At 44.8% G+C, this 14,741-nt stretch overlaps 1 protein-coding gene across 10 annotated transcripts in view; it reads left to right on the forward strand.

The window, feature by feature from the left end:
* The window catches only part of LOC105472692 (intersectin 1), a 252,536-nt gene that overhangs the window by 180,776 nt on the left and 57,019 nt on the right, over positions 1-14,741 (forward strand). For 6 of the 10 annotated variants that reach the window (XM_011726179.2, XM_024790050.2, XM_071095646.1 and 3 more), the window contains 5 exons: positions 949-1,115; positions 4,283-4,328; positions 7,058-7,179; positions 11,733-11,850; positions 14,205-14,396. In XM_011726179.2, the coding sequence (XP_011724481.1) occupies positions 949-1,115; positions 4,283-4,328; positions 7,058-7,179; positions 11,733-11,850; positions 14,205-14,396 (645 nt within the window). The remainder of the gene's footprint in view (positions 1-948; positions 1,116-4,282; positions 4,329-7,057; positions 7,180-11,732; positions 11,851-14,204; positions 14,397-14,741) is intronic. The other 4 variants (XM_024790051.2, XM_024790052.2, XM_071095648.1 and 1 more) reach the window with 1 other exon arrangement.

The raw sequence follows: 14,741 nt of genomic DNA on the forward strand, positions 1-14,741 counted from the left end.
AACCTCCATGTAGGATTTTGTGTCTGGTGATCTTTCTGAGAGTGTGATTTGGTTCTAAGCCTTAATAAAATCCACCAAGAGTGATGCAAATTTCTACGTCTAATTAAAAAGAAAAGTTTCTTCTGTAATGCACACCCTTCAAATTCAAGACACAAAGGAACATTAGTTCTTATTCTTTAAGACTAAATGACATGGATAATAAAATATGATAAACTGGGATTTGTCTTTTTAACTTGTTGAAAGGCTTTCTGGGATTGGGTTGGACATTCCTTTTCTCATCAGTCCTCTCTGTGCTCTTGAATGACAACTAGATGCCCATTTTTAACTAAATAATATGTGTAACTCATTTTGTGTTCTAACAGCTTCCTATCATATTATGTATATGGCACAATAGGACATAAGTTTTCAGGCAGTTGAATAATGAAAAGTATGTCTTATTTAATTTACGCAAAGGATTTATGCTGTCTAACAATTTTTTAAAACTGTGACTTGGTACCCTCAAAACTGAAATACACATATTTAATATGCTTACCAAGAGCCTGCATCTGAATGCATCTGAACCAGTGCTCAGCACAGAGTAGGTATTGTGTAACTCTTAGTTAAAAATAAATGTAAAAACCATTTTCATTCAAAAAGAAATCATGACACTAAATGGCAGATCACTCGTAAATACTCCAGTGTCAGTAAACATGCAGTTGGGTTTTTTGTTCCTGTGTCTGGGTCTTCCCAGGAATGGTCTCCCTGTCTGCAGCTACTGAACTTTCATGTGCACTGGGGGGAATGTGGAGCCCAGGGTATTCTGCAGCTCTGTATTTTATCTGTGGCTAGCCTTTCTCTTGAATGGATCTTGTCCTAACTTCCTTATTCGTAAACTTGCTTTTGCAAAGCTGTCTGGGATTTCTTTAAACAATCAAGCTCTCTCCATATCTCAATATTTCTCCCCACCAGAATTTATTGCCATGTACACTTACGAGAGTTCTGAGCAAGGAGATTTAACCTTTCAGCAAGGGGATGTGATTTTGGTTACCAAGAAAGATGGTGACTGGTGGACAGGAACAGTGGGCGACAAGTCCGGAGTCTTCCCTTCTAACTATGTGAGGCTTAAAGATTCAGAGGTAAACCCACATTAACTGTTTCCTCTCCCTTTCTGTGCGGTGATTCTCTTTGCAGGGAGTCACGATGTTTGACAGTGGAACTTTGTTGGGTTTTGCTAAGTTCTGGAATGTGACAGTAAATCCAGTGTGACCTGTCATTGTTTGATTTTGTTATTTGGCACTGCGGAGTAAGCATTGGCTTCCCCCAAGCAGAACGCATCAGGGCTAAGTGGAGGCTGAGCGTGATGGGGCTGGTCCACATCAGCTGGGAGGATCATGTTCAGTATTAAGCTCTCTTCCTGCATGTAACCGACTTATGCTTTGGAGTAAACTTTCTTGATTAGATCATTATGGTCATTGATTTTTAAATGCCCCAAGAATGATAGCAATATTTTGCCTGTATGAACAGAAGTATTCTGGTGATAATCGCCCCAGAATATTGGGTATTAGAAAGTTTTTAGAATTTCTGGTTTTGCCCACACAGCAGAAAGACACAAGATCTAAGAGATGGGTACACTTTTGACTAGGCCTTAGAATCTCCGTTGATCAGGACTGAATTTAAGTGCTATTATCTGTATAAATTGGAAGGGCTCCCACTATTGTTAAATAGAGCCCTAAAAGTTTGATCGCATAAACTGTGGTCTTAAGATAGTGCAAGTTTAATGGAATGGTGGAGTGGACTTACCGCAGAGTATGGGAGTCAGTCTTGTAGGAGCCACTTGCACGTTAGTGGAGAGTTTCAGGGTATAAATGGAGTCATTTAACAGATCCAGTGCACATTTTAAAAAGCCAACAAGAATTGACTCATTTTTTAAAGCATTGACAGTCAATTCACAGTAATTTTCTTTTTCTCCTCATACCTCGTAGGTACTGAGAGAGAAAAGGCTGGCAGGGAGCCTGCAGGGGCCGCTTTCTCAGGAGTAAGCAAGAGGACAAAGTTCTCTATTTCAAATGCCAGTCGTAGAGGGTATACTGGGCTCTTCCATGTGCAGCTCCATGTGCTCGGCGCTGCTCTGGGGGCGAGGCTGGGCCTGGTGCCCTGCTCTAGTAGTCCTGCCCTTGGTCTGCTCACCTCTCCTGCAGCTCCCAGGAACGATTTTATTTGCTTGGATTTTGTTTTTTTAAGGGGTGGCATTGTTTTGCTTTTTGGTTTTTCTTGCTGCGGTCTTGAGAGCAGCTAAGTGGAATTCCCATGGATGGATTTACTTAAGTCTGCCCACCCTTGGAGAATTTGGCAGAAGCCTGGAAGAAAATAATTTTGCCCTGTGAGACAGCTGGCATATTGGACTTTTCAGACCTGGAAACAGAGAATTAAATTCTTCTCCAGGCCAGCAAGCCGAGTCCAATGAGAGTCATATAGATGTTATTTCAGGGGAGTTGGGTAAAACCCTAAAAGCCAAACTTAATTTCTACTACCGTGCATGAGAACTCTTAAAGTGACTTGACTTTTTGGATCAGTTAAAATACAAAAGTTATTACTTGTAATGTATTTTAATAAGTTACAGTTCTCTACTTTAATAAAACCATCTGAAATAAATATTAGGAAAACACAGTGACTTTTTTTTAAGGTAAGTAGAGTTGTAAGCTACTTTCTTAACCACAGTCTTAAATTATTAGCCACAGAAGAACTAGCAGTACTAAAAATTTTTAGATATACATTTAGCGATACTATTCAATAATAATGAAAAAAAATCTGAAAACTCAGCTCTTTCATCCTACTTGAATGCAGAGTTCAGTGTAAAAGCAAAATATCTGACCAAACTTAACACCAGACCCAGCTTCAGATACCAGAATTGATGTCTGGGCATGGGGAGAGTTGTCCCATCCTGCTTCCCTTCTCTGTATGGGCAGGTCTGGGGCACAGTCTGGGGGACTTTGTAGGTGCTGGGAGGACAGAACATGGCCTTCTGAATCCATCCCAGCTTATGGGACTGGCTGGGGTTTTTCAAAGGGAGCACATTGAAACTACTTGAACTCTACTGTTGGGTACTGCCAATTGCCTTGTTCTTTTTATGGAGTATAGGGAGTCGATTCTAAGCCTGTACTAGGAAAGTTAAGTGGTAACTGGAGTCTTGTTTCATTGGTATTCCTTTTTTTTGATATGCAGCCTATTGAAAAATAGTGAGAGATTGCTATTGTATAACTTTGTTTGTTAATAAAGCAGAATCAGTGTAAAAATTTAACCCAAACTTTTCCTGGTAAATGGTTCTTAAATTTCAGTAAGCAAAATAAAGAGACTGTAAGTTGTGTTCCTGGTAGATAAATGGCATATTTTTATTCTTTCAGTAACTCATGTTTAGTTTACTAAGCCTTTTGTTTTGTTTTAATTGGAATACTTAATTTACTGCGAGATAGACTCAAGCATAAATTAATTTAGAATAAAGCACTTTGTAACAACAGATTCCGTTCTGGCTCCTGTCCTGCCTCTCGTGGTCTCTGTTGTTGGCTTACTTGGCTGGTTTAAAATTCCATGAGTATCCCAGAGAGGAATTCAACCCCAGAGCACTTTTTAAACACTTGATAGTTGGGAAGAAATATGCTCTGCCTCTCTGCATTGATAGAGAAATTTCAGTGTATAAACGCTGTGAAATTGAGTGGAAAGGCCACACAGGACAGCCACTGCCTCTTTGGATAGAGAGGGGTGAATAGGATGGGGGAAGAGAGGTTCCAGTTGTCCCTGTACTGTGTTAGTTTTTTAAAAAAGAAAGCTCCTGAAGCAAATGTGCAAAATATTAATATTTTAATGTGTTAAATCCGGGTGGTGGGCTCATGAGTTATATTCACTGTACTTTTTATATGTGAAATACTTCATAATTAACCATGTGAAAATAAGCCCGAGCTTAGTATTTAGGACGTAAACTAACAGTCTTCCTATCCTGGAACCTCCTGTTAGATTTGACCAGGTCCAAGAAGTGCCTATGCTCGGAGCCCTCTGGGCTCTTACAGGGCCCCATACTCTGCTGTTTTTTTCTCTTATAGAAACGAGTAAAAGCCACATGTTTTAAAGTACTTATTTTGTCCCATATTTTCCTGATCTATATCCTGTGTCAGGTGATACAGTGCTGTGTTTTCCCAGAATGAAAAGTGGGGCTTTGGGGCTCAAGCGGGTTTGTGTCATCATTAATCGTTTTTAAAGTTGCATGATCAAAACTTCAGCATGCAAATGAGACCTTTTGCTCTGTTTTAAGGGCTCTGGAACTGCTGGGAAAACAGGGAGTTTAGGAAAAAAACCTGGTAAGTTACAAACCCTGATGCTTACTTTTCAATGTTTTGAATGTAATTGATAGTTGCTCCCCATCTTTGTGTATTAGGGCCAGAAGCCTAAAATAAAAAGAATCTTTCCTAAGAGTGGTGAGAGTAAGTCCTTTCCTTGGAATCCATTAATAATTTCACTTGGTTATGAGATTCGTCTGTTGCTTCACACATGAAGAGTGGAGACGTCACCTGACAGAATGTTCTCTTGGGTTGTCGAGAAATAATTCAGGTGAGGCCAGGTGCAGTGACTCACACCTGTAATCACAGCAGTTTTGGAGACCGAGGCAGGTGGATCATTTGAGGTCAGGAGTTTAAGACCAGCCTGGCCAACAGAGGAAACCCAGTCTCTACCAAAAAAATACAAAAATTAGCCAGGCATAGTGGCATACACCTGTAATCCCAGCTGCTCGGGAGGCTGAGGCAGGGGAATTGCTTGAACCTGGGAGGCCAAGGTGGCAGTGAGCCGAGGTTGCACCACTGCACTCTAGCCTGGGCGACAGAACAAGACTGTATCTCAAAAAATAAAATAAAATAAATAAATAAATAATTCAGGTGAGATACTGGGAAGTTATAATACATGGAGCTGTAGGATTATGGGCTCAACTGCTTCTTCGTCTTCTCTTAGGCTTGGTTAGCCCTTTTTCATTTCCTAATAATGCATTCCCAGGACACAAACAATGGAGAAGATTAGAGGAGCAACAGATATTATGTGAGTGTAGGTCCTATTAATTTAGAAGCCATTGGATGGTTTTCCTTGGTACACGTTGAAGGTACAAAATTATAGTCACACCTCTGAATCCAAAGTGTTTTAGTTTATTTCAATAAAATCACATGTGCTATAAATAGCAAGAAAAAGAAAAGAAAGCGGATGTGAAATAATATGGTTTCTGTGGCACGTCTTCCTGGTCTGGGTCATTTGAGCTTTTTTGCTATCATATCCTTAGGAAATTACAGGTTAAAACAGTCACTGAAATGCCAAAAGACGGATTTGCTTGTCTGTCTGGTGCCCAGCTCCAACTGGGCTTACATGGCCAGAAAAAGAAAGGGAAATTTCACATAGTCTAGGATTTTATTTTAGACAAATACAGTCAATGGAAGGAGATACATTGGACCACCCACCAAATCTCTGTTTTAAGTGTAAGTTTTCTAAGTTTTGGACATTTGTCATTCCAGAGGGTCCAGATATTTCATAGATGATGCCCAGGTGGGCTTTACTTTGCACTGAAACTAGCAAGAAAGGACACAAAAGACCTCAGAGAATGTTGGGGCAGATTGCTGGCTGCATCTGCCAGGTCCCATGAGGAGCAAGAACATCCAGTGCCAAATAGAACACTAGTTTGGTCTTTCTTCAAGCCATAAACTCTTAGAACCAAGAGCTGGTCTTTGGTTAGTTGCAGGAGAGCCCTCATCCCAGTGCAGACATCCCAACTGGAGCTCCCAGTCAGAGCCTAGGCTGGGCCAGTAGACCGTGCTGTGGCCTTTCTTGCTTGCCCTGAGCTCTCCAAAGCATCAGGCAGGGCCAGGCCTGCACTGTGACTGCCGGGTGCTTCTGTCCTGGTGGCCAACCCCTGATAGCATGCAGAACAGGATGAGAGCGGCTTGCTTAAGGGCCAGAGTCTTACTCGTTCCCTGGAGTGAGTAGAAAAGTAGGCAGTCTCGTCAGAACCTGGGACCTTTTTGCGTTCTTCCTTTCCATTCTTCTTTACTTCATTCCCTCTTTCTTCTTTTCTTTCTGTCCTCCTTTCCTTCTTTTCTCCTTTCTTTCACAGACCACACTTGGAGAGCAAGGGCAGAGGAGTAGAACAGTTTGTTCTGTATTGCTTCTAGAAGTTCAGAAAGTGTAGCTGCAGATGTGCCAGAACTCAGGCAGAGAAGGGTTCTGTTTTTTCATACTCGATCTCCTGGGCCAGGGGAAATGTGTGTTTCAGAGCCTGGTCTGTGGTACTGCTGGAATTTTTCCCATGGGACTTTTCACATTCAGGAAAAGTACAGAACCGTTTACATTTTTTTCCCTGTGCTGAATTGTTTTTGCATAAGGTTCCCTTCTTAACTCCAGGTCCCTCCTATAACGTGAAATAAAAAGAAAGAAATTTTCCCTGCCATGATTTGCACTTGATATTCAGGGATCACTCAAAATGTGAGGCATAAAGAAGAAGGCTGTGTCGTTGGGAGTGAGAATCTGCAGCAACAACATAGAAATAAGCTCTTGCCGGGCTCCCAGTGGTTTCTGAGGAAAACAGGCCTCTGTTTCTGCTGTACTTGGCAGCTGGGAAAGCTATGGAGTCCTCTAGTCACTTTAAAGTGGCAGCTCAGCCATTGAGTGCTGCTGTGCTGGGGTGGGTGGCAAAGGAGTCCCCCACCTGTGGCCTCAGGGCATTCCCGGTAATTATGGGAGGGGTGTGACAGAAGGTGCCAGGAGTGGGCAAGGAGCGGACTTTGTGGAGGGAAGTTGGTAAGTTTCGCGGGGTGACAAGGGAGTCTGCAGCCCACTGAGGGCTCGAGGATCAGCCAAGCCCTTGAATGCCGCATCTGCCTGGTAGCTCTGGGAACAGGGGCGATTCAGGGAGCCTTACTCGTTGAGTAGAAATCCAGCCCAATACATTGGTTTTGATGTGTTCATCTGTGAACCTGGGAGGCGCCCACATCTTCTTGCCCTTTTCTCCTGCTGACTCTAACAGTGCACTGCCATGTTTGATCTTGTTTTTCAGAAATTGCCCAGGTTATTGCCTCATACACCGCCACCGGCCCCGAGCAGCTCACTCTCGCCCCTGGTCAGCTGATTTTGATCCGAAAAAAGAACCCAGGTGGATGGTGGGAAGGAGAGCTGCAAGTCAGTGTCTTTTCTCTTTATTTACAATTCTTCATCCAAGTTTCAATACACAAAATCTCAAAGGGACGCTATTTTATTGTAAAGTACAAACCACCCCTCACTGCCTAAATTCTGTATTTGGATAGTGAGAGATGCCAAATTTTCTGTATTTGTTTAGTTCTTAAGTTTCAGACAGCTGGTACCAGATTTCTGAGAGCTGGGAGCTCATATGAAAACGTATCTGTTCCATTTCTGAGTTCAGACAGTGAGTGTCAGCACAGTGAGAACTCGTATCATCATGAGGGACGCCTGCATAGCATCGTCCTTGTGTGCCTTGGCATTAGAGAGTGGAGCTTTTCCTCAGTGGCACAAGAGCAGGTTTCTTTGCATTCAAAGCCACATCCATACATCACAGTATTTTTAGTTCCTGTGTGTGTGTGCGCGCGTGTGTGTGTATTGTTAATCATATCATCTTGTTACACATTTTACCATTCCAGAAACTTCCTATAGGTCTCATTTCCAGAGACAAAGATGCTTTAAAAAGATTGCTGTTACACAATTCTCGTGGTAAAACTTCCTAGAATCATCGATGGATGCCAAATCTGCAGGAAAATTTTCAGTAGGAGCAGTAAATGTGCATGGTTTTGAAGTGACCCCCACAGATCACTCATGATCTGCAGGGGAAAACACAGTCATTATAAAGTGGAGAGCTAGGACAACACCTGAATGAGGTGATCAGAATGATGAGCAGTGGGGAGACCAGAGGGCATCATGTGTGTGCAGCTGTGCCGGGAGCGAGGAGGGAGTGACTGTTCTTCAAAAATGTCACGATCGTAGAAGTCAAAACCTGTCGAAAGGGTGCTAAAGAGGCGTGAGGACTGACTGCAGTATCTAGACTTAGTGCAGTATCTAGACCGTGTGTGAAAGAAAATCACGCTGTAAAGGACAATATTGGGATAATGGACAAAATTGGGTTATGGACACTAGATTAGACAAAATTATTGTACCGCTGTTAAATTTACTGAAAGCAATAACTGTACTGTGGTTATATAAGAGAATATTCTTATTTTTAGGAGATACACGTTGAAGTATTTAGGGGTAAAGAGTTAAGATGTAAGCAACTTGCAGTCAGATGATTCAAAAAAAGAACTTACAGAGAAGAGGGTGGGGAGGGAGAGAGAAAGCACACAAATGAGGGAGCAGCTGGCACCCGCCGAGTGTTGACAGTAGGTGAATTCGGGTAAAGGGCCTACGGGTGTTCCGTGTGCTTTTCTTATTCTTGCCACTTTTCCGTGAGTTTGAAATCATTTCTAAATAAAAAGTTGCCTTTAAAAAGTTACTACTACAGCAGTTACTTGAGAGGTAAGCCGGCTGACTTTTCATATGGAAAGTGTGTCTCCCTCCCCGCATCCTCCCCCATCCAAAGTGAAGATCAGCCTCAGACCGCCAGGCGGGCACCTGGCCACCTGCTTCATAGCTTAGTGAAGGACGGGGCTTGCTCCCTGGCTTGCCCATGTGGGGCCTGTGGAAGAGCTGAATTTCCCAGCAGCCGTCCATCTCTCTGGCCTTTGTTGAACATGGGCCTCTGCGTAACACAGGGGGCCTCAGTAAGACTTGGCCAGATATAGGAAGGAATGGTTTCTGGAATGCTTTGTGAGGAAGGGGCCTGTGGGAACCCTTTGATGGCCATTAGTGGGCCTGTAGACTGACTTCCCCAATCTGCTGGTGTTTGTCTGCCCATGAGCAGGACGGTATGGAACTATGTAAGTTTGAGGGGGAAGAGGGAGGCAGGAAACCTTTGCCGTGCAGTGGGCTAGCCACGGAAGACAGACCCTCGGGTGCTGAGGAATGGGGGTTAGAACAGCAGGAGCACGAAGGAAGAAGGCCTTGCTGGGGAAGGCCTCGGGTCTCACACAGTCCCGTCTACCACTCTGTGGAGGTGAGCCTGAGGCCGGGACAGGAAGAGCCACACTGGAGAGCTGAATATATAAGAAATGCGTCTTGGCCAGAATAGAAGGCACAACCTGGAGTATAACTGAAGATGAAACTTCCCCTGGGGAGCTCGCTGGTGGACACCCCATAATTGTCCTTTCCAGGAGTGCTGGCCAGATGCTACCCACTGGTTCAGGAATCTGACCTCTGGAGGCCTGAAAATCCACTCCTTTTTATCAACATGCCTTCTCCTGTGCTGGGGAGGGAGAGGCCTCCTTAGACCCTCAGGTCCCACTCCCTGCTTAGAGTCGTGCTGTGTCACCCATTGGCCCTGCCAGCATCATGCCCCATCCTGTTCTGGAGACATGGGAGACTCCCATCGCCTTTCCTCCTCGCGTGCCAGGGAAAGGCTTCCTGCAGGGCCCCTCTCCCCAGTGTAGCCTCACGTCTTACCGCTGAGCAATGACGTCTCCACTCCAGCGTCTTTGAAACACCAACACCCCCTGCTCTTCTGCCTCGCTGCCTTTGTTCATGACATTTCTCCCCAGGGGCCAGCCGACTCCCACCTCTCCACTTCCCGCAAGAGCTGGCAGATCCCACTTCTGGAAGCTCTCTGTGACCATCCCAACCAGAAGTGCCGTCTCCCTCCCCTGAGCTCCAGCGGTGGCCCCGTGCCAGCACCACTCTTTAGTATTTTATATTACTTTGCTTTCTGTGCACATTTCTTATTTCCACATGTAGCTGACTAGCCCCTTGGAGGCAGCAGCTGTATTTTTCAGTCCCCACACCTCTAGCACTGTGCTAAAGTGAGAGTTTGAGTGGTTCTTAGAATCCACAATAAAGAGGCTGAGTTGCCATGGCCCAGGAGAGCTCCTGGCGCTGTCACCAGAGTGACTCTCCGTGTGGATCCACAAATGAGGAAACACCAGCGAGGTCTGTGCTCTGCTGCAGAGGTGTGGGAAAGGGTGTCATTGCGAGCAGAATGGTGGACACTCGGTGGATAAATGTGGAAACTTGTAACCAAATGGCTTCAGTCATCGGCAGGTTCACTGTGAACGTAAAAGCTTTAGTCCTTGAGCCAAGGGAATGAAATCTGTCAGACCTCAAGGAAAAGTGAAGCCTGCTCTGTGTTCTCAAAGTGACCCAGAGGTATCCCTCTTGATAAACTGGCAGGTGGGAGGGCACAGGTAATGTGGTGGAAGTTTTCTTTTTGTTTTATTTCCTTATTTGGGGAATAGGTAATTATAGTCACATGGTTTAAAATTCAAAAGTTATGAGGGAATATAAATGTCTCCCTCCCACCCTTGTCCCCAGAGGCAGCTGTTTTGATCAGAGCCTTGTTTCTAGACGTGTGTGTGTGTGTGTGTGTACGCATGCGTGTGTATGCACGAGTAGTTTTGGGTTCTCTTGGTGGTGTACAGAAGGGTAGTCAAAGCCCGACTCATGATCCCTAACTCGAGTATTTTCATGGGATTGTGTCCTAACTGCAAAACCTGCCTCACCAACTTGGTTGCAAACTCCCCTGGTTTATAGGGACAGTCATCTACTGTCCCTTTCTAACAGCATGGTGCAGAAACACTGCATAGATGAATCTTGTGTTGAATCAGATTGAATTAAGTGAGAAAGAAATGGCAGTGAAAAATGTGGCTTTAGCCATCACATGGGCCTACGGGTTTGTGAAAATAACATCGAGTCTCCTTGTGTTCTGTGTGTACTGCATGTGTGTCATCTTGATGTATATTACCCATAAAGGAGCATGCAGACACATGAGTGCATCTTGGCTTGCCACTAACTGCCTGTGGCCTTGGGGCTGTCACTCAACTTTTCATCTGGAAATTGGGAATAATGATAGTACTATCCTTCTGGAATTGTGTGCCTAAATGCACAGGGCCTGGCTCATAAAAAGTACTCAGTGAGGGCCAGGTGCAGTGGCTCACGCCTGTAATCCCAGCCCTTTGGGAGGCCGAGGGGTGCAGATTACGAGGTCAGGAGATTGAGACCATCCTGGCTAACAAGGTGAAACCCTATCTCTACTAAAAATACAAAAACAAAATTAACCAGGCGTGGTGGTGGGTGCCGGTAGTCCCAGCTACTCGGGAGGCTGAGGCGGGAGAATGGCGTGAACCTGGGAGGCGGAGTTTGCAGTGAGCCTAGATTGCGCCACTGCACCCCAGTCTGGGCAACAGAGCAAGACTCCATCTTAAAAAAAAAGTAATTAATTTAAAAAAAAGAAGTACTCGGTATTGATGGCCATCATCATTATTATTATTATTGTTCCTAAAACCCATATACAGTGTTGGCATTAACCATAATGTCTGCATTACCTGAAATTAACAGCTGAGTGCTAGCATTACATGAGCAGAATTTTCTATCCCAGGCAATCCATGGTATATCCTGATTTTGTGATCCACACGGTCTAGCCCAAGCAAAAACATTCTGGGCTTTGCTGACCAGTGATTGCTACAATTTGAATTTTAGCTATGGTGTTTTACTTTTGTGACACAGTAATCCATAGATTTTACTCTTAATGTCGTTTGTTTTTCAGTTATATGTAAGCTTTACATAACTGCTCTGTTATAAAGTGAGCTGTATTATAAAAGATGAGCCTTTAAAAATGTTTGATGTAATTATTTTCTTACCAGGCACGTGGGAAAAAGCGCCAGATAGGCTGGTTCCCAGCTAATTATGTAAAACTTCTAAGCCCTGGGACGAGCAAAATCACTCCAACAGAGCCACCTAAGTCAACAGCGTTAGCGGCAGGTAAGGAGTTTCCCGTTTCTAACTGGAAAATGGTCTGCGTGTCACTTGAGTTTTTCCACTTGATTTCCTCATTAAATATATTTACGTTGTTTTTCGCATGTGCTTTAAAGCACTTCTTGTACTCGCTGGGACTGACACCCAACTAATGTGATACGGAATATGTCTTTCGAAAGGACCAGATACCTAAGTGGCTTTTCTGTGCTGCATACAACAGAACCCTTGTTGGAATGCTCCTCCTGCAGGAGTCATGAATGCTGTGGCATTAAGGCCACATTTTCCTCTTGATTTCCTTCCAGCCATTTACATTGGGGTTCAGGCTGGGGGGTGAGGTGACAGAAAGGGACACCCAAAAATAAATGGCTGGGGTCTCAGTAGGTCAGGAGATGGAGCTGGGGGCCACGGGGGTTGGGGGCTGTAATGTGGTGTTCACTGAAGACCAAAATAGCTCCCCTGTGACATTCACTGTGGGCAGAGGGGGCTCCGCTGGGCGGGCAGGATGTTGTACACACTTTCCTGGAGGACTGGAAAAGAACAGAGCACAGCAGTTGGCCCAGTTGGCTGTTTTCTGATTGAAGGGACCAAATTAGATGCTTCAGCAAGATCTGAGAGAGCTGAGGTCAGGGGAGCAGGTTTCTGTTTTAGGTCTTTAAGCTACCCATTCTTGGTTGGCTTTTGTGGAAAGTGTAGAATTTTTGTTCCAATACCTTGTGGTTAAATATCTGTGCTGTATGTGCCCAATGAGATAAGATTAAAACCTGGCAGCCTTCTCAAGAAATTAAAGGATGGGCAAACTTTGTGATGAACCCCAGTTCCCACTGGGCCTCTTTGCTTGAGCTGTGGCCTCGTGTAGGCTGAGGAATGTGGTTCCTGCAGGGTTTGCTGTCCCCTGGGGAGATGTGTCAGTATCCCTCCACTTCCGTGTACAGCCCCTTCCTCAGGCCCACTGAAATCAGTTGCTGAAGTGATTGAATTAGCTGGAGAATTTGAAAAGCCTAAACCTATTTATATAGGCTGGTTAAGAAAGATTCACAGGGACTGTGACCTGTTGGTGCAGACTCATCTGAAGTAGAAGTGCCAAAGAATGAGAACAGTTTTACCCCCTATAGGCTTGAGAGAAAATGAGAAAAGAAAAATTGTTCTTGAGGGTGGAGATTTCTTTCAAGACAACATTTTGAGACGCAAAGATACAGCAGCAGGAAAATCTTTTGAAACACTGGTTTTAGGCATGATGTGGTGGCATGCGCCTTGTAATCCCAGCACTTTAGGAGGCCGAGGCGGGTGGCTCTCTTGAAGCCAGGAGTTCGAGACCAGCCTGGCCAACATGGTGAAACCCCGTCTCTGCTAAAAGTATAAAAATTAGCCAGGCATAGTGGTGCATGCCTGTAATCCCAGCTACTCAAGAGGCTGAGGCCTCTTTCGAAAGGACCAGATATCGGTTGAACCCTGGAGGTGAAGGTTGCAGTGAGCTGAGATCGTGCCATTGCACTCCAGCCTGGGCAACAGAGCAAGGCTCTGTCTCAAATAAATAATAAATCAATCAATCACTAGTTTTAGTTCTCCCTAAGATTTGGGATTCTTGGAGGTCAAATGATGATTACCTTCTACTTTAAACCAAAAAGAAAAAATGATAGTAAAGTCCCCATGACACACAGCTGTCCTGTGCAGCAGAAGATGGGATGGAGTTGGGCCGGTCTTTCTGGAGTCAGCAGTAGAAAGGAGTTCCACTGCACTCGAAACGAAAGCCCTCAATTAGCATTGTACATTTTCTGCTGACAAGTAAACATGAAAAAGAGGATGATATTATAAAAACTAAAGACTGGCCGGGCGCAGTGGCTCACGCCTGTAATCCCAGCACTTTGGGAGGCCAAGGCAGGCGGATCACAAGGTAAGGAGATTGAGACCATCCTGGCTAACACGGTGAAACCCCGTCTCTAACTAAAAATACAAAAAAATTAGCCGGGCGAGGTGGCAGGCACCTGTAGTCCCAGCAACTTGGGAGGCTGAGGCAGGAGAATGGCATGAACCTGGGAGGCAGAGTTTGCAGTGAGCCGAGATCACTCCACGGCACTCCAGCCTGGGCGATTGAGTGAGACTCCATCTCAAAAAAAACCGAAAAACAAAACAAAACAAAACTCTAAAGACTTAGTGTGAAAATTTTGCTGTTGTCTTGGTTTTTAATTCTTCATCTTCCCCTATTGCCCACACTGCAAAAAGCCCAATAGAACGGTTCCACCTACTGTCACCCTCTTCTGAAAGTACAGAAAGAGTAGCTGGGAATGTTGAACGGCTGCGCGGTGCCCGTTGCGCGTTCTTCGGTGGGTGTGCAGCCGCTCACCCAGCCCTGTCTCCTGCAGTGTGCCAGGTGATTGGGATGTACGACTACACTGCGCAGAACGACGACGAGCTGGCCTTCAACAAGGGCCAGATCATCAACGTCCTCAACAAGGAGGACCCCGACTGGTGGAAGGGGGAAGTCAATGGACAAGTGGGGCTCTTCCCATCCAATTATGTGAAGCTGACCACAGACATGGACCCAAGCCAGCAATGTAAGTGCCCTGGTGGCTCTGTCGCCTTGCCTCTCTGGTATCTTCCGGTAAAACATGCAGCATTGCTCTGATTCTGCTGAGCTTTGTTTGCAGAACTTAAAGCTAGACCATTGCTGCATTCGCAATCGTCTCTTTGAAGACCTTCTGTAATGCAAGAGTTTAACTCGTGGGGTTTTATTTTTCTTTAATTTTCATTCCTTCTGTAGCATGTCCCCTCCCTCCCCTCCCTCCTTTTTCCTTTTTTTTTTTTTTTTTTTTTTTTTTCCCAAATCATTTTGGCACCATGCTGTTTACATGCCTGACTCATTTTCCTAGCTTGAATTTTGCTCATTGTTTTGTTTTGCT

Source organism: Macaca nemestrina, chromosome 4 (assembly GCF_043159975.1).
Source record: "Macaca nemestrina isolate mMacNem1 chromosome 4, mMacNem.hap1, whole genome shotgun sequence".
Lineage (NCBI taxonomy): Eukaryota > Metazoa > Chordata > Mammalia > Primates > Cercopithecidae > Macaca > Macaca nemestrina.